Below are 26,605 nucleotides of genomic sequence, written 5' to 3' on the forward strand. Positions count from 1 at the left end.
CTGGGGAAGGGAAGTAGCTTTCCACACTGCAAACGAGCAGTTGAGAGTCTTTCAATCATGGAGAGCAGGGCTCCCAGAACAGGAAAGAGAACAGTGAACACCAGATGCTTTGGGAATCCAAGAAGCAATGGGCTGTGCGGGTACTCTGGTGCACGCATTTACTCCCAGCACTTGAGAAGCAGAGGCAGGTGGATCTCTGTGAGCTCAAACCAGCCAGGGCTATAGAGTGGGTGGGGGAGAATGGACAGTTACAGAACCCTGAGGAGAAAGGAGAGGCGGCGGAGCACGGGGTGGAGCCCACTGACCTACCTCCATTTCTGATGGCTACAATCCCTTGGTAGAAATCTTCAAAGCTGATTACGCCAAGCCCACTCGGGTCCAGGTACTGAGTTAAGTCCTTCACCTGCAAAGGTCACAGGAGAGTGTGTTACCCACAGACTTCACGGTTGGCAGGGCGAACTGGACGCTGACTCCGTTACCACTCTACAAAGCAGCGGCCTGCTCACACAGTTCAGAGCTCAAGAGCTATTGAGACCTCCGACCACCGAGGCAGAAGCAGCCACGGCAAATGTTCCAGCCACATGGCGGAGAGGCAACCTGGAGGGATCCGCCAGGAACACAGTGTTCCTAACCTTAGAAATAACACCCTGGTTCTAAGATGACATCTGAGCTGCCCTGGTGGGAAAATCAGGTGTTGGAAGTTCTAGGGACTGTTCTAGCATGTTTACTGAAATGAGTTTCTCTAAGCAGTGGCTGTGCCTTAGTGGAAAATAACGGAGGCAGACAGACCCTTGCTACCTACATGTGCATGCTACAGTGGACACAGCTTTTTAGAAAGCAGACATAATTACATTATCAAGGGTAAGTTGAATCTCATCAAAGTGTAAAACTTTGACAAGCCAGATGTGCGGACTGATAGCATTCCAGAGGCTATTGTAAAAGGACTACCTAAAGCCAAGGCCAGCCTGGGCTACACAATGAGTTTAAGGCCAGCCTAGTCTACAGAAAAGACCCAACTCTAAGAAGGGAGCAGGGAGTACAAAACCAAAAACTATTTGCTTCAAAAGACAACATTCATAAAATCAAAAGACACAGCAAAGGATAGATGAAAGTATTTGCAAATCCTGTATGAATGAGTTGAATCTAGAGTATACAATAGGTGCTAATTTAAAAGAAAAAAGCAAGACACACAAATAGTGAGAATTTGTCTACAAACAGGTAGAAAGATGACTCGGTTGGCAAAGTGTTTGCCAAGCATCATGAGAACCTGAGCTGCATCCCCAGCTCCCAGCACCCACATACAAAGCAAGGCACAGCAGTGCCCAGCACTGGGAAAGCAGGCCCAGGCCCCCCGGGGCTCACTGGCTGGCCGGGCAGGACAGACTGATTAGCTCCGGGTTCAGTAAGACCCTGTCCTGGGCCAGGCAGTGGTGGAGCCAGGGAAATGGTTCCCCAGGCAAGTGGTTGCCATGCCAGCATGAGGACCTAACTTTAAATCTCTGGCGTCCATGTAAACATCTGGGCATGACAGCACACACACCCAACTCCAGCACTGTGGGCGAGCAGACACAGATCACTGGGGCTTACTGGCTGTCATCTTAACTCCAGCTTCAGGGAAAGACAAGATGAAGAGCAATGGAGCAGGGCACTGGACACGAAGTTCTCCCCTGGCCTCCACATGCAAGAGAGATAGAGTGTGTGTGTGTATGTGTGTGTGTGAGTGAGTGTGAGTGAGTCTGAGTGTGTGTGTGAGTGAGTGAGTGTGTATGAGTGTGTGTGAGTATGTGTGTGTGTGTGTGAGTGTGTGTGTGTGTGTGTGTGAGTATGTGTGTGTGAGTGTGTGTGTGTGAGTGTGAGAGAGAGAGTGTGTGTGTGTGTGTGTGTGTGTGTGTGTGTGTGTGTGTGTGTGTGTGTGTTGGGGAAGTGAGGAAGACAGTGATTGAGGAAGATAACCAAAGGCAACCTCTGGCCTCTATATGTGCACATGCACACACAAACATGTATGTATAAATAAACTAATGCACACCTATAGTCTCAGCTGTTGGGAAGCTGAGGTGGGAAGACTGCTTGAGCCCAGGAGTTGGGTTTTTTTTTGTTTGTTTTTTTTTTTTGTTGTTTTTTGGTTTTTTTTGGGGGGGGGTGGGTTTGTTTGGGTTTTTTTATGAGATTTTTTTTTAATGATTTATTTATTATTATATGCAAGTACACTGTAGCTGTCTTCAGACACACCAGAAGAGGGAGTTAGATCTTGTTATGGATGGTTGTGAGCCACCATGTGGTTGCTGGGATTTGAACTCTGGACCTTCGGAAGAGGAGTCGGGTGCTCTTACCCACTGAGCCATCTCACCAGCCCTTGTTTGGGTTTTTTGTTTTTGTTTTTGTTTTTTTTTTTGTTTGGTTGGGTTTTTTTTTTTTTTTTTTTTTTTGGTTTTTCAAGATAGGGTTTCTCTGTGTGACCCTTGGCTGTTCTAGAACTCACCCTATAGTTGGCCTCGAACTCACAGAGCTCTGCCTGCCTCTGCTTCCAATATGCTAGGATTAAAGGCCTGTCTGTCTCCCGCCTCTCTCTCACACATATGCACACAGACAGACCATATTGGCACAAGAATCCCAGTACTTGGGAGGCACAGACAGGCAGGTGGAGCTCTGAGTCCTAGGCCAGCCTGGTCTACAGAATGAGTTCCAGGACAGCCAGGGCTATGCAGAGAAACCCTGTCTCAAACACAAAACAAAGGTCAAGCGAGGCCTTACTGATTGTAAGGATCAGCAACCTGAGACCCTAATTCAGGTTCCAGCGCCCACATCAGGTCCATCACAGTCACTTCTAACTCCAGCCCCAGGGGATCTGATACCATCTTTTGTCCTCTGAGGAATTCTTAAACACGTGATGTGTGCACGCGTGTGTGCGCATGCACCTAAATACATCAAAGACCCTCTCCACAACTTTTAGTCTGTGTAAGAGTACCTGCCTAGCATGTTTCCGAAGGTCTTGAACTTCAAAGGGAAGAATTCATAAGAAATTCAAGCTGCACAGAAATCGAGTGACTCTGTAGAGGAGCTAGGTTACACTGAGGTTGAGAGAGCAATAGCTCTCACAATGACAGACACTGTAAGCCCAGCATTCCAAGTGCTGCTAAGAACCACGGTCCTTTATGAAAGGGTTAAAAACCAGGCAGTGGACGTGCACGCCTTTAATCCCAGGTAGAGGAAGGCGGATTTTTGAGTTTGAGGCCAGCCTGGTCTGCAGAGTGAGTTCCAGGATAGCCAGGAGGCTGAGCCAGGTGAATTTCTGTGAGCATGAGGCCAGCCTGGTCTACTAAGCAAACTCCAGAACAGTCAGACTATTACACAGAAGCCCTGCCTTGAAAAAGACAAAGAGAGAGAGAGAGAGAGAGAGAGAGAGAGAGAGAGAGAGAGAGAGAAGGAAAGGAAAGGAAGAAAGAAAGAGAGAGAGAGAGTCAGAAGATGACTAAAAACACCATGTACTGCAGACTGTGTGATCGATAAGAACAGAAGCCTATTTCTCACATTCTAGCCTGGAGCCCCAAGATGGTGGTGCCAGCATCAAGTGTCTGGTGAGAGCTATCCCCTCCATAGGCCAGAGCAGAGGGACAACTTCCACAAGGGCTCTGTCAAGATTTATCTCTGCACCATGGAGGACACTCACAGCACAGCACAATCCTGAGTTTGAATTGTAGTGGCACTATGAATTGAGAATGTATTTAAAAGGGGAAGGAAAAAAAAAAGCTGAGCTTAGGCCTGTAAGCACAGCTACAGCAGAGTCAGAGGCCAGAAGACCACACATTCAAGGCCAGCCTGAGCAACTTACTAAGACCCTGTACAGAAATAAAAAGATGTGCTAGTGAAACGGCTCAGGAGGTGAAGGCTCTCGAACACAAGGTGTGACAACTTGAGTTAACCTGTAGAGCAGGGGAGCAGAGACAGTCAGTTTCCAAAGTTGTCCTGTAACGGACACACACACACCATGGGACATATGAATATTTGAGAATGCGCACACTCACGTAAGTGTGCATACTTGGGGGACATGCACTAAATAGAATGAGTTAATTTTAAAAGCAGCCTGGGAGTGTGGCCCAGTGCTAGAGTACCCGCCTAGTATGTCAAGGCCCTGCCCTGAGTTCAATCACCAGCATTAGGAAAACAAAACAGAGTTAATGAAACAAGAAACAAAAGAAAAAAATCAAAAGTGGAACCAACTGTGGACGTGGGGAGAGAACGCCTGAAATCCCAACACTCGGAGAACCAGGAGTTCAAAGTTACCCTCGGCTATGGAGCAAATTCAAGGCCAATCTGGTTAAAAGACTGTTTCGGAAGGGAGAGGAGGGAACGAGAGGGAGGGAGGAGATGAGGGAAGGGGACAGGAGGGACTATGGTTAAGTTTTGTAGCTGTGGTCATGGCTTGGAGTTCCTTCAAGAGCACTGTGTGAGAGAAACCTACTACTAAAGCATGAGGAGGCCTGGAAGGACGCCCCCCACCCCCCACCCCCAGCTGTGGAGTTTCTGAAGAAGCAGGAGCTACTGTGTGACTATGGGACTGCGGCAGCTGAGTGTGGAGCCCAGCAACACAGCTGAGAACAGAGCAGCTATCCAAAACTGCTGTGACGCAACAGCAGGACTCAGGAGGCAATGTGGAGAGGCTTCCTTCCAGAACCTTTCAGAACAAGAATTCAGACTGACAACTGCGCCAGGCATGGTGGCGCACGCCTTTAATCCCAGCACTTGAGAGGCAGAGGCAGGCGAATTTCTGAGTTCGAGGCCAGCCTGGTCTACAAAGTGAGTTCTGGGACAGCCAGGGCTATACAGAGAAACCCTGTCTCAAAAAAAAAAAAGTAGGTTGCAGACTGACAACTGCAACAGCAAGCACATCAGATGTGACAACAAACAAACACATCAGGTGTGCTCGGGCGTAACTAGGAGATGAGTCACTGTGTGAAAGAAAGCCAGTTAAACAAAAAGGATCGGCCTGCCTGTCCTGAGCACACAACACAGCACCACCAGCAGGTGGCGATAGCCTGACCCTACTGACACCACCTCCCCTCCTTAAACAAGAATCCAGAGCTAGGACCCAGAGCCAGATATTGCAGCCAAGCAAGAAGAAGCAAAGAGAGCAAAAAAGGGACAGCTGACCACATCCTAGGGACCCAGATTCAGCCTTTGAGAAGTTTGACAGAGTCAGAAAATGAACTGCTGATTTCATGAAGACAACCAGGACTCTCTGTCAAACACACAGTGCTTTCATGGACATGGACCCCAACAAGCACAGAGAAGACCTGGGGTGCTGGCTCCGTAGGGAGAGGACTGAGGGCTGGCCACGGACGCATGGGGACCTGAGTCTGCTCTCCCACACCCGCCTTTTACAAAACTGCAGAGCCCAACAGTGCACACCTATAATTCCAGCGCCTGGATCAGAGGCAGGAGGAACCCTGGGAATTGCTGGCCAGCCAGGCTGACTGAATCAGCAAGCTCTAGGTTCAGAGAGACTCTGTCAGGGGGAGAAAGACAGCCCATGTTACCTAGGGCCTGTGCTCAAACACACACCTATAGGTAGCTAGAAATTTGAACATTCACTGGCTATGGATGACATGGGCTGCTGTTAATGGTTATAGACTTGGCAATATTTTAGAGCACTGGTGTCTAGATACACTTACTGACATATGTGGAGTTATTTCAGACTTCTGGAACAGGAGTTGGGCTTTCATGGTAGAGTGCTCGCCTAGCATTCAGAAGTCCTAGGTTTCGTGCCCAGCCAGGACTGGGGCTACAGATCTTTAATGACAGGACTTGGGAGGTGGAGGCAGGAAGATCAGAAGGAATTCAAGGTCAGCCAGAGCTACATAGTGAGTGGAGGCCAGATATATATGACATTGTATCTTAAAATTAAATAAATATATATTATTTAATATTTATATTTATAAATATATTTTCTATTTAATATCTATATTTTCTAAATACATTAGTATTATTTATCTAAGATTAAGTCGTAACTGAATATTTAGAACAGATTAGATATGTGTATTAATAAATATATAATATTAAATATTAAATTATATATAAATTGTACATGTGGGTAAATACAGACACAACTGAATTTGCATGACAGAGCTGCAAGGCTGGGAAGGGTCCACTACTCCCCTCTTTATATGGATATGTACTCTATAAATAAAATTTCAAAATGAGGGAAGGGGAACAGATGGAGGGTGAACCCTGGCTAAGGAGAGACTTGGGCTGAGAGTGTAGTGATGACTACAGAGGAATCCCTCAGCACGGTGAGCAGTTGTGGTGGTCTAAATAGGAAGACCCCACCCCCACCCCCACCTACCACCTGCTCCAGGATAATATAGGTGTGGCCTTGGTGAAGGAAGTGTGTCACTGGGAGTGGGCTTTAAGGTTTTAGAACTCCATAACAGGGCCTGCCTCTCTCTCTCTCTCTCTCTCTCTCTTTCTCGCTCGCTCGCTCGCTCCCCCCCACTCCCCGCCCCACTGCCTGAGAATCTGGATGTACAACTCTCAGCGGCTCGCCTGCTGCCATGCTCCCCACCATGATGATAATGGACTTACGTCTGAAACTGTAAGCCAGCCCCCAATTAAATGCTTTCTTTAATAAGAGTTGCCTTGGTCGCAGTGTCTCTTCACAGCAATAGAACAGTGTCTAATAATAGTGTGTGAGTTAGGGATGGATAAGTGTGTTTCAATCCTGCAGCTGCACCGGCTCTTGCTGAGGCCATACCTGTCACTCCACAAAGCCTACATAGTGCCAGAGCCTCCTCTGCGAGGGGGCTGGCACTCACAGCAAAGGCAGTGAGCCACCAGAATATCTCACAGAAGCCCTACCCAGGAAAGAAGCAGGCGAACTAGATTCTAGTGCCAACCAGGGATGAAAAGGACACTGCACAGGCTGTTGGGGAGACGGGGACAGGCCTGGGAGGACAGGACAGGATACTTCTGACACCAAGCATTGTCTCTGTCCGTCCCCTACCCACACCAGAAGTGAAGGAGAGAGGGGTGCTTCAGAAAAACAGCAAGGGACAGCTGACTGGAAACAGAGCTAGAACAGAGTCCTCCTGCCCCGTGGGGACACAAAGCAGCCTCAAGCATGGCCAGAGCTCACAACCAATGGCAGTGCTACAAGTGCAAGGAGTGATGGCTTCCGTCCAGATGGAACAGCGCCCAGCAGAGGAACAGTGGCAGAACTGAGGGGCAGGCATGTGGAGAAACAAGGAAACAAAGACAGACAGTAGCAGAGACACAGCTACCTCCTCTGGGGACTCCGGCAGGACATCAGAGAGTGTTCTGTGTCCATCATATGCTCCAGCTCAAAAAGGCAGAACACCAGCTCCAGAATCTACACTTAAGGACACCCAAAAAGAGACCCTGAAGAAATCAGGCCGTCAGGCCCAGCCTACTGTGTCACATACAATTTCAAGTCAGACTCAAAATAGATGACTGGCTCCAACAGTGCAGAACTCTTGAGCCAGTCTCCTCAATGGTACCCAAGGGGCTCCGAGCGGTAGTGTTGGTAGAGTTGGTAGTTACGGTATGAATATGAGTGTCTGGCCTGCATGTACGAGCGAGCACTGTTGTGCACTGTCCATCATAAGCCATGGCATGAATGCTGGAAATTGACTCTGGTTCTCTGGAAGAGAACCGCTGAGCTATCTCTCTAGGTCAGAAAGCTGATTTCTTGGATACAAATGAATCAAGGTTATCAAATGCCTCCCCTCTTACTTCACAGAAGCCTTGATTCCTAAGTAAAGAAGTCTGCAGAACCCTGTTGTTTCTGGAAGGGCTACCCAATCCAGAATGACACTGGCCACTTTATCCTTGAGCAATCTAACAGTATCAGCAGCAAAGCTACTAACAGAACACAAGCGTTCTGTTCCTTCTCAGACCTTGGCCAAACACTTTTAACCAAATCCTTAACTAAGAGTAGGCCCTTTATATATTACATTAGAATGACCAAGAAGGAATGAAAATATACTCTTTCTTATGGCTTTTGGATTTTTTTTTTTTACTTTTCTCTCTACTAACTATTAGTTTTATTTATTCATTTTCTCCCAACAGAGTTGCTCTGTTATGTAGACCAGGTTGGCCTCAACCCTGTAGAGATCCTGCCTCTGCACGTACATTATTGAGATTAAACACATGCAGAGGCAGAGGATCATTACAGGTTCAGAACAGTATGCTGCCGTTCTCCGCCCTGAAAAGTACACACTGTATTGTTTTTTTTGGGGGGTGGGGGGTGGGGTTGTTTGCTTGTTTTTACTTGAGGGCTAGAGAGATGGCTCAATGGCTAAGAACACTGACTGGTCTTGCAGAGAACTCAGGTTCAGTTCTCAGCATCTACGTGGGAGCTCACAACCTTCTGTAACTCTAGGTCCAAAGAATCTGATGCCCTCTCAAAGGAAAAAAAAAAAGGGGGGGGGGGGACAACGACACCATCTTACTGTGTAGGAGCCTGGACCAGGCTGGTCTCAAATCAGAAAGATCCTCCTGCCTCTGCCATCTGAGTGCTTGAATGTGCCACCATACCCACTGAGTCCCTATCTTTAAAATAAACAACAAGGCTGAGGCTAGCCTGGGCTACCTTCTACATGGAGAGACCTAAACTCCATTTTTAACTTTAAAAGCAAAATATTCAGCCACTCAGATAGTTCAGCAGGTAAAGGCACTGAACACCCATGATGAAAAGAGAACCAAAGCCGGGCAGTGGTGGCGCATGCCTTTAATCCCAGCACTCGGGAAGCAGAGGCAGGCAGATTTCTGAGTTCGAGGCCAGCCTGGTCCACAAAGTGAGTCCCAGGACAGCCAGGTCTATACAGAGAAACCCTGTCTTGAAAAAAAAAAAAAAAAAAAAAGAAAGAAAGAAAAGAAAACCAACTTCTACAAACACACACACTCTCTGAATACAAAACATTTTTTAAACTTAATTTTCCTTATAATCTGAAGAACAAATCAACTCCCATGGACCTGAGGATGCAAGGATGGCCTAATTCCTTCAACCCAGAGTGCTACTCTTAGTAGGCATCTTAGAAAAGTATGTGACCAGGAAGCAATGCTCTGTAAATAAAGCCTTCGTGTAAAGCCCAGCACAGCTGGGAAATTAGCCAAGGCACATAAACCAGAGCAAAGAAGTGAAATACTAGGACACAAGAGCCAGCACTGAACAAGGGGACAGTCACGACGCTTCAGGGGAGGAGGCCACTTTAAGCCATAGGAAATGCCACTGGCTCCTAAAGGGAGAACAGCAGACTGTGTGCCATTTTCACTACAGAGGCTAGCACACAGCTCACTCATCTGGGACTAAGGGAGCAGAATAAGGGCATTAGCCACGGTTCCCAGGGAGCTGGAGCTCTCTGTGGAAATCACAGCCCATGGAAACAAAACATCTCCATGTTCAAATTCTGTTGTTTTGAGTGAATCAAAATCTTCAACAAGATGTAATTTACCAGAAACAAAGATTCTGAGGACCCCCTTTTCCTATCCATATACTCTGCACTATATCAGCATGGGCAGGAGAGATACTCTACTGTGGGTGATTTCTGAAGATCGCACTGAAGAACTGGGATACGGGTAGTTCAGTGATCAGTGTCTCCCTAGCTAGCCCTGGGTTAGATACCCAGGACTCTATGAAACCAGGTATGGTATGGTTGGTATGGTTCCTCCTGTAATCCCAGCACTGGGGAAGTGGAGAGAGACAGAAGACTCACTAGGTTCCAGGCCATCCTCAACTACAAAGTGAACCTAAACACACATACACACACACACACACACACACACACACACACACACATGCACACACTCATACATATTCACATACACACACTGACACACTCATATACATGCACACACACATATACATGCACACACACTGACACACACATACACACTCATACATACTCACATACACACACACACTGACACACACATACACACACACACTCATACATACTCACATACACACACACTGACACACACATACACACTCATATACATGCACACACACATTCATGCACACACACATACACGCATGCACCCCACAAAGGCTGCAGTCAGCCCATCTTGTTGCACCCACTTTTCCTTCTAACAAGCTGCCTAAGAGGCTAAGCATGCACACAGCAGACCGCCCTGCTGTTCATCAGATGACATCACAGACACCCTGTGCTGCACCAACCTGGTGCCCCACATGGACCAGAAGGGACCAGCACATCTAAATTCTTCTGATCGCTTCAAAGCTCAAAGTTGTGGATTACTTCAAGATCTCCATCCCCCTGGTGTAGTTCACTGATAGTTTACAAGGTTAAAAACTCAATTCCAAAGAAACACTCGTCTAGCAGAATAAAATCCTTTTGTTGAATTCAGGCAGGCTGCAGGAAAGAGGCATGGGGGCAGTCTAGCTTCCCTCCTCAGGAGCTGCTCCTACTTCAAGAGGCCTCTGACTAACAATAAATAAGCCCTGTGACTCTTGGTTGTACTCCAGGGTTCTGCCAACTCTCACCAGCTCCTAACCAACCTACCCAGCATGTGTCCTCGGCACTCTCTGCAGCGTTCTGCTCCTGTGCCGTGCTCTCCCTCTCTCTGCAGTCCTCACCCTATGGAATGTAAGCGCAAATAAACCCTCCCTTCTGTGAGCTGCCGTGGTCGTGGCAATTATCACAGCAACAGAAAGGTGCTGATACATCTCCTAATTAGTCAGTGAGGGAAAAGGAGGAGGAAGGACAGACAGACTTATTACCCATGAGTTTTGGAGCCGTGGGGAGTACAACTCAAGCCTTTTGGATCGATTTGTATTCTGAGACATCAGCACACTACACATAACTCAAGATGCTCTGGGACTCAGGATCCTCTGGTGTCAGCCGTCAAGACACTGAGACTGTAGCTTTACAGGTGTGCTTAGGACTTTTCAAAAAGCATTTGTTTCTTGACTGGGTAGGGCAGTTATGCCTGTTGCCCTGGTACTAAGGATGCTAAGTCAGGAGGCGTCTTAGGTTTCTATTGCTCTGATGAAATACCATGACCAAAATCAACTTGGTTTGAAAGGGCTGATTTCATCTGAGTTTGTAGTTCATCAACCAGGGAAGTCAGGGCAGGAGCTGATGCAGAGGCCATGGAGGGGTGCTGTTCACTAGCTCGCTCATTTCCATGGCTCGCTCAGCCTGCTTCCCTATAGCATCCAGGAAAATGTATGACAGACTTGCCTATGGGGCAATCTTACGGAGGCATTTTCTCAAACCAGAGTCCCTCTTCCCAAATGACTCTAGCTTGTGTCAAGCTGACATAAAATGAGCCAGCTCATAAAGATTCCCTCACGTTCCAAGGCTACTGAGTAAGACAGTCAGCCCGGTGGCTCAGTAGGTAAAGCCTCTTTGCGTCCAAACAAGACAAACTCCGGCTCAATCCCTCAGCCCTGAGGTAACTCAGGAAACTCCTCAAAGTTGTCCTCTTACCTCTGCATGCACACGCACACCACCATGAACAATTAATAAAATAAACTGTAATAAAAACAGCAGGCTCCATAAACACAAAACAAAGGCAATGTGTGTGTGTGTGTGTGTGTGTGTGTGTGTGTGTGGTTTTTTTTTTTTTTCCTAAATTTACACTTGAAAGTGAGACAGGCAGGTTAAACACTGAATTTGCTCATTTGCAGCTCAGTTTTCTCAGTACAAAAATAGCTTCCTGGCCAGGCAGTGGTGGCGCACGCCTTTAATCCCAGCACTCGGGAGGCAGAGGCAGGGGGATTTCTGAGTTCGAGGCCAGCCTGGTCTACAGAGTGAGTTCCAGTACAGCCAGGGCTACACAGAGAAACCCTGTCTCGAAGAACCAAAAAAAAAAAAAAAAAAAAAAAAAAAAAGCTTCCTGAATCACCAGACAGGGACACACCATACCAACTGCCTGTGAGGTTGAACTGAGCAGGCTCTGTAGGGAGAAAACACTGTCTTACATGGGAAAGGCCACTCGGAGGCCTAGACAGAGGCAATCACATGCTGGAGAAGCCAGGTGTTGAAAGGTTCCCAGCCGTGCCTGTCCTTCAGCAGACCTAAGCCACAAAGCAGTCAGCGTTTGCCCTAAAATAGCAAATGAGGTTTCTCTTACCGGGACTTGAAATGCAGCTAAAGGCTTCACCCGGCACCTCCCTTTAAATTTTCACTTTTTAAATAACATCATGTGTGTGCGCGCACGTGCCACACCACCAAGTGAGAGGCAGACAGCTTTCAGGAATCAGTTATCCCCTTCTACCATCTGGGTCCTGGAGAGCAAACTCAGTTTGTCGGGCTTAGCAGCAAGCGCCTTTACCCATGGAGCTCAGAGCTACCTTGCCACTTCACCCGAGGCCTGTAACACTACCTTCAGGGGATCTGACCCCCCTTCATGCACATAGCATAATAACACAGTCACAAAGACAGACAAACACACACACAAAGCTAGATAGACAGACAGATTGACAGACAGACAGAATTTTAGGGGCTGGAAAAATGACTCAGTGGTTAAAAGTGCCTTCAGAGGATCTGAGTTCAGTTCCCAGCACCTTCATAGCAGGTCCCAACTGCCTGTAACTTCAGTCCCATGGGATTCTATACCCTCTTCTGGCCTCCTTGGCCATCAGAAGATGCGCATACATACATACATACATACATACATCATACATACATACAAGCAAAACTCAGACATAATATAAAAATAAATCTTTTAAAATATATATTTTTTAAAATTTCAAACAAGCCATGCATAGTGGTACATGCCTTTAATCCAAGCACTCAGGAGGCAGAGGCAGGCAAATACCTGTGAGTTCAAGGCCAGCCTGGTCTACAATGGGAGTTCCAGGCCAGTGAGAACTTCACAGAGAAACCCTGTCTTGGAAAAAAGAAAACAAACAAACAACAACACAAAAGCACAACAACAACAAAGCACAACAAAGCTGAGGTGTGTACATCAGAATGGAATCCTGACACACTAATGACAGACACGGTGAGGTGCTTAGAGAGGTGATAAAGTCACTTCCAGCCTCCAGAGAAAGACACAGAGACTTTTTCTAAAGGCAAGGTCATCGCCTCCAAGCTAACCACGAGGGACAACAGAGTGGCCTTCCTAGAAGGAAACTTGAGGTAGCTCGGGAGGCTGGACTGGTTTCAGCCCTACTTAGCCAAGGCATCAAGTCTATGTAGTCCTGGTAATTTTCGAGGAGAGGTGATACAGAGTCTCCTGCAGACCAGGCTGGTCGCAAACTCACTCTAGTTGAAACAAGCCTTTAACTTCTGATTTTCCTGCCTCTACCTCCAAGGGATAGAAAGTATAGGCATGAGTCACCACGCCCAAACAATTCTGATAATTATGAGATAACTTATTGCTATTTGATACTGATACTGCAAAAAAAAATTTTTTTTTGCACTATTAAAATAAATAGTGGAGAGATGGAGAGATGGCTCAGCGGTTAAGAGCACTGTCTGTTCTTCCAGAGGTCCTGAGTTCAATTCCCAGCAACCACATGATGGCTCACAACCATCTGTAATGGGATCCTATTTTCTCTTCTGGTGCGTCTGAAGACAACTATAGTGTACTCATATAGACATAAAATAAATTAAAAAATATTTGTCTCAGTATAAAAAAAGAAACTTCTCGGTTCACAAGTTTTGGGTGCTGAGAGAGGTCAACCAAGTCAAGTGCAGAGTGAACGACTGCACTGATCTTCTCCAGAAACGACTCCTTTCAGGGGCCTTTAAAATTACAGCACCAGGGGCTGCAGAGATGGCTAAGCCGTTAAAAGTTATTAGGGGATCTTCCAGAAGACCTGGGTTCAATTCCTAGAACCCATAGCACTCACATGGCAGTTCACAGCCATCTGTTAACTCCAGAGGATCCAACACCCTCTTCTGGTCACCGTAGATACAGAACATACACTTGATACACAGTCATACATACAGGGAAAAGACAAATAATAATTTTTTGTTGTGGTTGTTGTTAAAAGGAAAAAGGCAGCAAAGGCAGACAAGGTGGCAGGTGGCTGTAAGGCTGTGACCTCGGCACACGGGAAGCAGAAACGAAAGTGTCACGAGCATAGTCTACATAGTGGGTATTATATCTGCCCAGGCTACCTGAGATCCTTTCTCAAACAAAGCAAAATACGTAAGAGTTAAGGCACCAAGAATGTCCAGGCACTGGGTGGCCTGTTCATTTCTCCCCAGTCAGTGAGCTGTGAAGTGACCATCACATAAAGGGCTTTCATTCCAAGGGCAGAAAATGTTAGCACAACTGACTCCATGATGCAAGTGCCATTCAGGCTGTAAAACTCAGCACAGAGACAGCACCACCTGCCAAAACTCAAAGGAAGACCCAATCCCTCAGTGTCCACGGTTCTGGGGAGGTCTCTAACTGTGCTCACCTTGCTTTCTGCCTCTGGCTAACTGTTCTTTTTAACTGAAGCATGCCAACCCAGAACATGTTTCTTGTACTTAAAAGCTCTCCCTGATGGGCTGGTGATATGGCTCAGTGGTTAAGAGCGCCGACTGCTCTTCCGAAGGTCCAGAGTTCAAATCCCAGCAACCACATGGTGGCTCACAACCACCTGAAATGAGGTCTGATGCCCTCTTCTGGAGTGTCTGAGGACAGCTACGGTGTACTTACATATAATAAATAAATAAATCTTAAAAAAAAAAAAAAAAAAAAGCTCTCCCCGAGAAAGACTCAGTGCTACGCTGGAATCCTAAACACCAGTGTAGTCGTTGGCTGGCTAATAGAGACTTTCTATTGGCTTAAACCCATGTCCAAGCAGTCCAGTATAAAGCAGCTCGACCCACTCATACTAGGAGGAAATTAACTTAGTAAGCAGTGAAGGAGAACTGGGGGTCAGAGTGGAGAAAGAGAAACAAGGCCGCAGAGGTGAGGTGAGACCTCTATCGTGTCCAGAAGGTAACCTGAGAAACACAGGAGGAATCCAAGCCACTGCTAGTTAGACAGGCCACTCGTTGATTTTAGGCTGGGTCAGCCACCCCTTGGGCTCAGCTACCCACCCATTCTCAAGCCCCAATTAAGAAACACTAGTAACAGTGGAAAGTGGAGACTTCTTCACTGTGGCCACAGTGGGAGGAGTAACAAATTAAGGCATTCGGTGACTCCAAATCCACCTTCAGAATAGTAACATGGAGGACAAGAAGAACGGGTGACTAAGCACTTGGTCAAATCCCCAACGATCTCCGCCCATCACTGTCCTAGCTCAGATCCTCCAATGGTCGAGTCCTATAAACTTAGTCTCTTGAGGGGACACTGACTCTTTCACGTGTCTTCCAGATCACTTCCCCTCAAGAAGTACAGTTGGCCCTCGTGGCCAACAACCCTCACTGGGGGAGAGGGAGTCTAAGACTGGTCTTCCTGAAATCCAAGGTAACTCCGGGTTTAGAACAATGCCTTGGTTTCTGTGCCTTCAAGCTTAAAGGGGGGTGGAGAGGTTACATGGACACTCCTTAAGGGATTAACATGCCTAACATGCAGAGGTGATCAGGTGACCCAAAGGACTGAAAAGAGACAAAATGAAGGCAGAGATACCCAGGGTTTCTATTGACACACACAAAACACCACCTTCACTTCTCTTCCCTGCCTGAGCACAGCCTAACAAACTCAGTCACTAGAAAACCTAGTGACACAGAAAACAAGTCCTCATGGCTCCCTGACTGTCTTGTCCTCCTGCCTCCCATTGGAAGGGAAGCAACCCACCAGTGACCACTGCTCCTGAAGCCAGTTTCCTTTTGATATCAACACCCTTGTAGAGGTCCAAAAGGCTCCAAAGGGAATAGAAAATACTTTCTTCAAGTCAAAGCACGTGAACCCACTCTAACTTCCCCAACATTTTAAAATTATGTTTACTATTTACTTGTTTGAGGGGCTGTGTGCTTGCCACAGCGTGAGTGTGAAGGTCAGAGTACAACTTGCTGGCGCCAGCTCTCTCCTTTCACTATTTGAGTCCAAGGGATTGACCTCAGGTTGCCTTTATCTAGTGAGCCATCTCACCAGTCTCCAAAGTTTCCTTTAAAGAGTGCTTTAGACTAACTGAGCCTAAGTGACACAGGGGCAGGAGCTGGCCCAGTAACTTCATCTACAGAACAAGACCGTAGAGATTCTGTCCCCAGAGAATTGACTGAAGCCACAGGACACAACCCTGGATCAGCAACAAAGGTTCCACCCCCAGCCACCGAGACCTATCACTCTCGCCCCTGCAGGCCAGGCCATCTATGCATACGCCATGACAGCCCGATGAAGAGAACAACCAGCTTGGAGTCCCTCACATCTAACTCAACACCAGGCTAGTAAGACTGCTCACTGTGCTGGGCAGTGATGGCACACACCTTTAATCCCAGCACTTGGGAGGCAGAGGCAGGCAGATTTCTGAGTTTGAGGCCAGCCTGGTCTACAGAGTGAGTTCCAGTACAGCCAGGGCAACACAGAGAAACCCTGTCTCAAAAAACCAAAAACCAAAAACCAAAAACCAAAAACCAAAAACCAAAAACCAAAAAAAAAAAAAAAAAAAAAAGACTGCTCACTGAGTAAAGCACTTGCCAGATAACCTTATGACCTGAGTCCACCCCCCAAGACCACATAAAGGAAGAAACAAAGAACCGACTCAACAAAGCTGTTCTCTGACCTCCACACGTGCCACAGTCCACACATACAGCCTCGAGCCTACCATACACAAAGTTATAAAGGTAAAACTAGGGGTTAGAGAGATGGCTCAGCAGTTATGTGCACGGGCTACTCTTTCAGGGGACTCAGGTTTTACTCCCAGCACCAAAAAAGCCAGGTCACAACCATTTCTAACTTCAATTCCAGACAAGCTGCCCTCTTCTGGCCTCCTCAGGTGCTGCATATATATGATGCAGAGACACACATGCAGACATACATATAGCAAAACACATATATACTAAAATAATAATATATCATAAATAACAAGAATAATAAAATTAGCCAGGCAGTGGTGGTGCACGCCTTTAATCCCAGCACTTGGGAGGCAGAGGCAGGCTGATTTCCAAGTTTGATGCCAGCCTGGTCTACAGAGTGAGTTCCAGGACAGCCAGGGCTACACAGAGAAACCCTATCTCAAAAAACAAAAACAAGAGCTGGAGTGATGGCTCAGCGGTTAAGAGCACTGACTGCTCTTCTAAAGGTCCTGAGTTCGAATCCCAGCAACCACATGGTGGCTCACAATCATTTGTAATAAGATCTGACACCCTCTTCTGGTGTGTCTAAAAACAGCTACAGTGTACTTAGATATAATAATAAATAAATCTAAAAAAAAAAAAGAAGAAGAAAAAAATTTTTTAAAGATAAAACTGAATACCTCTCACCAAGTACCTTCCTGGTCTCAAAGCTGCCCCTGACAAACCTCCTGGTAACTAGGGACAGCTCTCTTATCAGACTAACAAGCTGTGCTAAGATCCACTAGAGAGGGGAGCCCAGCATCTGCCTCACATTCACAGCCCCCAGGCTTGGTATGTAGCTTGGTGGAAAAGCTTGTACAAGGTCCTGAGTTCCATCACTAGGACAACAAAAACAACTAAGTTCAAGCACTCCCAACTCTTAAAGAATTAGTTTTCTTCAGAGGAAGGTCTGGCCTTACAATAGACAGAATTATGTATGGAGGTATCTACTTGCCTGCCCCCAAAACTGTCTGGGGTAAAGAGACAAACAAGGTCCTCTAGTCTCCCGGGATCCTCACCCACTCAGAAGCACCTCTTTGGATGGCGCCTGGACTGGCTGTACCACTGACTCAAACTTGAAGACAAAGCCCAGTGTTGTTTAACATGCTCTGCAGGTTAAGCCGATGTATCCAAGCTCAGGAACGATTTGTTACTGAGAGAGGCCCAGGGCAGGGCAGACTTCGTTGAATGAAGGAGCCGAAGGCCTTGGTTAAATCTAATTCCTGCTACCTTCCTATCCTCAGCCCCCAGACCTTCCCAGCAGGAACAGTTACTAGATCAGACAAGCCTCCAAGAGAATTCACAGCTCAAGAGGCAGCACAGATAGTGGCCGGGCGGGCGTGGCGGGAGCCTGGTAATCAGACTGCAGCTCAGAGAGGCCCGGCACCAGCTGAGGTCTAGACCCAGAGCATGGTGGGATTTATACCTATGGAGTGAGTCTGTACTAGAAGCCAGAGAACCAGGTTCAGGGTTACTTTATTACTATTACAGGGTATTTAAAGTAATTTATTTCCAATTACAGGACTTGTAAAATTTGTCAGCAGTTTACCAAAAGTAGTACAGAGGGCGGCATGCGCATTCCCAGTGAAATGTCAGTGGCCACGGTTGGCTGTGCATGCCTAGCCTTTGTCGGCTTCGGCATGGTGAGCACTAGTTTACAAGGCTATCACATTACTGAATCATGAGGCGTAAGTCGAGAATAATGACCCCAGGCCAGTTCTCCTTAGTTCTGGATGAGGAGGAAGTGCGACAAAGCTAGCTAGCCTGTTACAGAGCAGAGCTAGCACTAGCAATGCCCACTTGACCCTTTCAGTGCTCCGGGCCTCTGGTCCAGACCGGAGCCTGAAACTCAGCACCATCTGAGTGATTTGCCTGGGCTGAGGATGTAGCTCAGCGGCACAGTGTTCACTTAGCAGGCATGAACTCCCAGGAACCATATAAATGGGGTGCCGTTTCTCACACCTAAAACCCTATTGCTTGGGGGGTAGAGGCAGAAGGATGTGACTTCCAAGACTATTTCCCATTACTTAGTAAGTTGGGGGCCAACCTGAAATATATGGGACCCAGGAGAGAGAGGGACTGAGGGCAGTGAGTTTCTTTCCCGTCAAGGGCAAAGGGACCTGTCTGAAACGTTCTTGATGAGGCAGCCCCTTGACCTTACCACAGACAAGAGCTGGACTCCTACAGCAAAGCAAAGGAACCTCTTTCTTCAAGTGGAAATCTCTTTGGAAATCAGGGTGCTGCGGACTATAAATCACACCCACAGTGACTTCACTGGCCATAGGAGGAGAGAGCCTGGAGCTCCTTCACCCTACGGGAGCTCACGTCTGCAAGCTGATTGCTTTCTCCTCCTGCTACTCCGTTTGGTAGAATGCAGTTTCATGCCTCAGTGAATCTCAAGCTTTCAAGTCACTCATAAGGAACCTGTCACAACAAGTGGAATGCCGGGTGGGGCGGGGCATACCTTTAATCCCAGCTGGAGGATCTCTGTGAGTTCAAGGCTGGCTTGAGTCTACATAGTGAGTCCCAGGACAGCCAGGGCTACAGAGTGAGATCTTGTCTCTAAATAAAAATAAAGAGGAATACAGATTTGGTATTCCAGAAAGACTTTTAAGTACCTTAGAACTTATGAAAGTGCCTACCAGTTTACCAAGTAAAATAATGGGTCGTTTACCAGTAAAACCATCAGAAGATGCTTTGCTCCCTGCTGGTCTGAAGGAAATGAGGCAGCTCTGCATGTTCATATACAGAGACGGGTTCAGAGGACCCCCTAGAAGGTAAAATAAATTTTTCCTTCTTTAAAAGTTCCTTAGACAGGGTCTCATGAAACCAAAGCTGACTTCAAATTCTCAATAAAATAAACAAGGATAACTTTGGGCTTCCACTCTAGTGCTAGGGTGCAGACCTATGCCACCATGCACCTAGCACATGCCTTGCTAGCTTTTCACCTAATAAAATGATGTCTGGTGGTATAGTGCATACCATTAATCTCAGTATTAGGGAAGCAGAGGCAAGCAGAATCTCTCTGAGTTCGAGGGCAACCTGATCTACAATAGTGAGTTCCAGGACAACCACATAGAGAAACCCTGTCACAAATTAATTAATTATGAACCCTATATGAGGAGATAGGGCCTGATTTCTGTAGTAAGCAGGGTTTTTGTTTGTTTGTTTGTTTTGTTTTTACAGGCCCACTGGGCCCAGAGCTGCATAAAGACTTTGCTAAGAAGTTCCCAAGTGACACTGCTGCCACCAGCATTGCTGCAGGCCACGACCATGCTGGGGGACGGGACACTGCCAACTGTGGCACCCCCACTTAAGCCAAGCATCTGAGCTCCTGCAGCCAGCAGAGAAGGGGCGAGAGGACAGTGCCTTACAAAGAAGAGCAAGAGAGATGGAGTGTCTGCATCCAGGGAGCAGCCCAGGAGGCGCTGCAGAGGTGACCCCCAGCCTAGTGTCACTTTGTTTTGGATTCCAGCAGGGCGTCCTGTTCCAAGCTGCTGAGGATGCTCCAACCCCTGTACTGTCAATCAATCCCATCTCTGACCTCTGACTACCCCCGGGTGAGTCCTCCTCCTCCCACAGCCTCTGCCCGGCTGTCCTGGAAGGAGGTCCCCCTGTAGGTTCTTTCCATTCTACTCCTCGCTGTCACTCAGTCTCCACAGCAGGAGCACCATGAACGACATCCTGACCATCTATGCTTACCCACACTTTACCTCTCCATACTGAGTCACCTTATAAAACCCTGAATCTCATTACCTGTCCGCCATTTAAAGTCTAAGACCCCCTTTCATACAGCTACAGCCTCTCCTCTCCATCAGTGACGGCCCCTTCCCCTCTCACTCACCGCCTTACTAATACTGCTCAGCTCTAGAACACAAGCTCAGATGTTGCCTCAATGGTGTGGTGGCACACACTGATTCCACATGCTGGGGATCAAGAGGCCACCATCAGACTCAGCTACACAGAAGCAAAGAGGCAGCGAGACCTACACGAGACCCTCGCTCATCTCAGAGGTAAAAAAAAAACAAAGCACTTGTTTCCCCACAGGAAGGAGCTTCCCCTAAGTAGGTCAGGTTCCCAGTTATACAACCTCCAAATTACCTACCTCCACCTTCCAGCATTAGAGATGACCTGCCCGCTGCCTAGAGGAAAGGAACGGGGCAGCCTTACTCAGTATCCTACACAGGACACTGCCTAATGCCCAAGAGACCCAAGAAGCACCCAGTGACGATGGGAGCAGCCATGAGCTGATAAAACCCAGGCCTGCGTGATCCCAAGGTTGGCAAGACTTACAAATGTGTTCCCTTAAATTTAACAGCCACTCTGTAGACCAGAAAACAGTCCTTGTGTCAATCCACCCAGGTCACTCCCGGAGTGCTCCACACAGAGCCGCTCACGCAGAGAACAGGACCAGGCTGCACAACGCTGCTGCACTCAGCCATATCGGGGAAGCGGGTGCAGCAGCCAGCCTCGGGCCGGAAGCTTGAGTCTTAGGAGTTTATTTTGGAGCCACCCAAGAAACTTGTGCTCAAACAGATGGCACCTTCTCAGGAAGTATATCATCAGTAGCTCTTCCTAGCCTCTGCCTGAGGGCTGGGAGATTTCCCTCTTGCTACTGGTCCTGTACCATTGTGTCAGCCTTGACCTTAGCCCCCAGGTCCAGTGTCTTCCTGGGGAACACCTCTGGTCATCTGGAGCCTCTGCTCTGTAAGGTGTGACACCCCATGCCTTCCTGGTGTACTCCGCTTTACACAGCCATGGTATTTACTCTGAAAGCCCACTTGCCCAATCGTTTACATCTCCCAGATATTGGGAGTCTCTGGAGTTTTTCCCAGTGGGCTTTTCGGGAGGCTGTTAGCTGACCTCATCCAGAGCTTCTGAGCATGCTCTCTGCATCCCACTCATCTGCTCCAATGGCTGTAAGAACGTGTGTATTTTCCCCACTGGATGCCCTGCTAGTCATACACTGGGAAGGGGCCAGGCAAGAAGGCAGACAGCCTGGATCCTTCTAGTCTCAGATCAGTGGTGAGATCTAGTCTCAGTTTATATTTGTGTCCGTGCGTACAGTAATCATATTACCGTTTCACATCAAGTTAGGTTTGTAACCCTAGAGGATCTCATGATCCCATCTGGCTGTCACCCAGGTTTTTTTTTTTTAAACAGATAGATGTCTTACCATATAACCCTCCCTGGACTGGGGTTCTATTTACAAATTATTTTACATTAAGTGTATACATATCTGTGTGTGTGGCCATGAAGGCCAGAAAAGGCAATCAGACGCCTAGACGTGAGTCATAGGCAGTTGTGAGCTGTCCACCATGAGTGCAGGAAAGCACTTCAGTCCCCAGCAAGGGCAGCAAGTATCCCTGACTGCCATGTGAAGTACACCACCTGAGGTGATGAAATTAAAACCAAAGAACAAAAAGGAAAGTGGCGAGCACGAGCCAGAAAGTAGCAAGGAACCTGTCAGACCAGATGGGCCTGAGGGCAGAGGGCACCACTACAGACCTGAGGTTTTAAAGAGTTAACAGAAGGGTTCCAAGCAAATATTGTGAACACTGGAATAAATACAATAGATCAAAGAAAAAACAAAACAAAACAAAACAAAACGTGCTAGCCTGGCATGGTGGCCTATACCCTTAATCCCAGCACTTGGTCTACAAAGCTAGGACAAGCCAAGGCTACATAAAGAAACCCTATCTCAAAAAAAAAAAAAAAAAAAAAAAAAAAAAAACCTGCTAGAACAGTGCTTGGTGGAAGCCCCTGCAAAGAATGAATGTGTTCGCTGGGCGTGGTGGCGCACGCCTTTAATCCCAGCACTTGGGAGGCAGAGGCAGGAGGATTTCTGAGTTCGAGGCCAGCCTGGTCTACAGAGTGAATTCCAGGACAGCCAGGGCTACACAGAAAAAAAAACAAAAAACAACAACAAAAGTTCAAGGTCCGCCTCAGCTGTATGGTAAGTCTGAGGCCAGCCTGGGCTATGTATGACCCTAAAAAAAAACCTCTAAAGCCATTATTTATGCTACCATATGGGGGTTATTTTGTGTTTGCTTTTGCAGTAATAAGAACTGTACCAAGGACTTCTTGTGCACTCTATGCAGACGCCATTCTCATCCATCTTCCCCAAGTGAACTCCATCCCCATTAAACAGAAGCCCTACCACTACCCTGGACCCTCCAGGAACCCTTGGCGAGCTATCCCCCTGTGATTCTACAATGTGGCTACTCTGGGTACCTCCTACATGAAAATCCTATAGGACCCAGTACTTACATTCACATATCAACTTGTACTTTCTTCTCAATAGCAGATCCAAGAAATCTCTCCCCAGGACAGGGTGAGCGGCTCAGCGGGTAGAGCACTTGCCTAGCATGGACGAAGCCCTGGGTTTGAACCTCGACAGCATGTAAACTGACACAGGCATGATGACACCTGTGGAGAGTCACATGCCTGTAAGGTATGAAGGTACACAGGATGAAGCACACAGGATGAAGGCAGGTGGACCATAATAGTTCAAGGTCATCCTCAACTAAAAACAAGTTTGAGACCAAGAAGGCTAGATGAGACAAACAAACGTGCTACGTCTCTGTTGGGTCATAAGAATTTCATGGTTGCAGCAGCGGAGCTCTCAGCTGGGTAGGTGGATCCTGAGTTCCTTTTTCCCTTCATCTCATAACAGATTTACGGCTGTGGAAGCCCGTGCTCAGGGTACAGCATTAGACATGGCAAAGCTAGGTTGCAGAGTAGACGTGGAGCCAGTGCCATGTTCTGTTCAGGGGGCCTGGACCATCTACATCCTCATCTGCAATGTGGGGGAGCCAGCTTCCGCAGGCCTGCATCCACAGGGTGTGTGAAACACTTCGGTTTATAAAAGATTGTATTATTGCTAATAACAAATGGGAACTGATTTTAACCACTCTGAGACAGGCTTTTTAGTTAATATTCTGGGGTTGGTTTCTTAATTCAATTGCTCAGTTCTGGAGGTGAATTTTGAAGGTGAGAACACTATGTCACAATGACAACAGGCAAGGAGGGGGGGGCTGGGGAATCCCAGGGCTGGAGGGAGGAGAGCAGAGCTCTATGGTAAGAACACTTGTTTGCCAGGTGTGAGGGCCTGAGTTCTACCCCAGCTGCAAAGTCAATTAACTAAATAAAAGATCCACGTGCACTAGCCTGGTGGTCAGACTCACCAGGGCCCCGAGGCAAGAAGGATGCACTGAGAAATCAACCCTGTGAGGCAAGCCCAGAATCCAGCACTGCAGAGGCTGGGCTAGGAGGCCAGCAGCCCCAGGCAGCCTGGCTACACGGAGAGCTTGTACTGAGGAGAAGCAGAAAGGTTCTCTCCTGCAACCTGAAACTTTAAGTGAGAAAGGCTGGCTGGCTGGCTGGCTGGCTGCTTTTCTTCCCAAGAAAATGTTAATCTTTCTAATCAAGTGGACTTTTGCTTGCTTTTATTGGTGCTGAACCAGTTAGTAAAATTAAAATTACCATTTAACTTCAAAGGTGTGAGCGGTTCACTGGCAGGCTGCTTAATGTGACCTAAACGACAGGTACCACATTTCCCTAGGCACAGTCCTCCACTTATCAGCCCAGGGACTTAAGGTGGTAAAGCTTCCATTTTCTTACAGAACCTGGTGAGGGTGAGGCAGGAGGCTGGCCACAAGGATAGTCTGAGCTACCTACTGATACCTATCTCAGCAAAAATATAGGCAAAATAAAATGAGATAGCAAGACATGGTGGCACATGCCTGTAGTTATTACAGCTTATATATAGATTAGTACAGCATATATATGTCTATGTCTGTCATGTCCTATTATATATATTCGGAGGCAGAGGCAGGGGCTCAGGAGTTCAAAACACCCATACACACACAAAAATAAACACACACACACACAAACTTCAGTTTAAAAAAACAAAAAAACAAAAACAGGAAAAACTGGTATGGTAAGGTACACCTATAATACCAGCACTCAGAGAGACAAGAGACAGTTCAAGGCTAGACTGTAAGTTCAAAGCCAACATTCCACGGGAATATATGTCTCACAATTCCAAAAAATAAAATAAATTTTAATTTATAAAATGTTGAAGCTGAGCACGGTAGCATACTCCTTTAGTCCCAGCACTGAGGCAGACACAGGCAAATCTCAGAGTTTGAAGCCAGCCTGGTCTACAGAGTGAGTTCCAAGACAGCTAGGGCTACACAGAGAAACCCTGTCTCGAAAAACCAAAATAAACAAGAAATTGAAAGGAAATATACAAATGATATAATAATCTTCTCAGCAACAGATACTGGTCACACACATTGTTACATTTTGCGATCTGTCTACCTGTGGCTGGCACTGAAGCAGGTCTCAGTAAAGCTGGCCTGAACTCACAGCAGATTCCCTGCCTTGGCCTCCCTAATGTTGGTATTACAGCAAAAATCCATCACACCGGCCTCTGTATTACTTAATATAAAGACTTATAATTATATTTTTAATTATGGAGATAGCATTTAAAATGCAAATGAAGAAAATTTTTTTTAAAAAATGTTTTTAATTATGTGTCTATGTGTGGACTAGAAGACCAGAGGCATGGCATCTCTTGGAGCTGAAGTTACAGGCAGCTGTGAGGCACTCAAGTCAGATGCTGGGAACCAAACTTGGGTCCTCTGCAAGAGCGGTCTATGCGCTTAACCAGCGGACCATCTCCCCAGTCCCAAATAATAATTTTTATTTTGTTGTTTAATTATTATTTTTTGTTTTTTCAAGGCGGGGCTTCTCTGTATAACCTTAGCTGTCCTGAAGCATTCCATAGACCAGGGTGGCCTCAAACTCAGAGATCTGTCTGCATCTACATCCTGAGTGTTGGGATTAAGGCGTGCACCACCTCCTCCACCAGCACCTCCAACTGCACATTTTTTTGGTATGTTATGTATTTACAGTATGTAGCCCTTGCTGGAATGTGACTCATTTATAGGTCAGTTTGGCCCTCAACATACAAAGACCTATTCCCCTCTGCCTCCTAACTGCCGGATTAAAGCTCTGACCCACCATGCCCAAACTATCTTGTGTTTCACACCACTGTTTTCAGGAGCTTTGCTTGATGATAAGCCTGTGTCACTTTTAGAAGACAAAACAGGTTCTTTTTTAGATGCTAACACAGCTATCTGATATCCAGGCACAAACAGGAACTTCATCTGATTTTGACAATTCTGTCAACACAGACCCAGAGGGGTACACAGGTACATATTCCCTCAAGTTCACTTGTGCGAGCGAGCGAGCTCTCTCATTCTCTCTCACACACACACACAGACACACAGACACACACATCCAAGGCCACAGATGCCTATTCTCTTCCCCTCCCTCCTTTTCTTTTTCTTTCTTTTTTTCTTTCTCTCTTTCCTTCTGGGGCAGGATCTCACTGTATAGCCCTAGCTGACCTGGAACACACTATGTTGACCAGGCTAGCCTCAAACTCAGAGATCTGCCTGCCTCCGTGTCCTAAAGGCTAGGACTAAAGCCGTGTGACACCAAGTCTGGCCACACAAGCCCATTTTCATTCCTATACACAGACACTTAAACCCAAGGCTAGGACAGAGACAGGAAATAACAGGAAAGAAATTAACCAAACTTCTGAAATTTTGATATTTCAGTAAAAAATATTCCTAAGAACTATCAACTGCCCCTGGCAAAGGAAGGAGAAACAGAAATGGACACACTGTGTACAATGGGTTCGCCTCTGCAGTTCCTTCTATGAACTCTGTGGAGGACAAACCGGGTCTCCCAAAACCAGAGCACTCATGGCTCCAACCAGAGTGTTCCCGGGAAGGATCAATGGCTGTTAAAATGCAAATGCTGCCAGGCAGTGGTAGCACACTTCTTTAGTCCCAGCACTCTGGAGGCAGAAGCAGGCAGATCTGAGTTCG

At 47.0% G+C, this 26,605-nt stretch overlaps 1 protein-coding gene across 5 annotated transcripts in view; it reads right to left on the reverse strand.

Moving 5' to 3' along the window:
* The window catches only part of Rab11fip3 (RAB11 family interacting protein 3 (class II)), an 81,042-nt gene that overhangs the window by 47,244 nt on the left and 7,193 nt on the right, over window positions 1-26,605 (reverse strand). For all 5 annotated transcript variants that reach the window (XR_876466.2, XM_006524023.3, NM_001162868.2 and 2 more), the window contains exon 2: window positions 310-403. Coding sequence is in view for 4 of the 5 variants with exons in the window: in XM_006524023.3 (XP_006524086.1) it covers window positions 310-403 (94 nt within the window). In the remaining variant the exon portion in view is untranslated. The remainder of the gene's footprint in view (window positions 1-309; window positions 404-26,605) is intronic.

Source organism: Mus musculus, chromosome 17, assembly GCF_000001635.26.
Source record: "Mus musculus strain C57BL/6J chromosome 17, GRCm38.p6 C57BL/6J".
Lineage (NCBI taxonomy): Eukaryota > Metazoa > Chordata > Mammalia > Rodentia > Muridae > Mus > Mus musculus.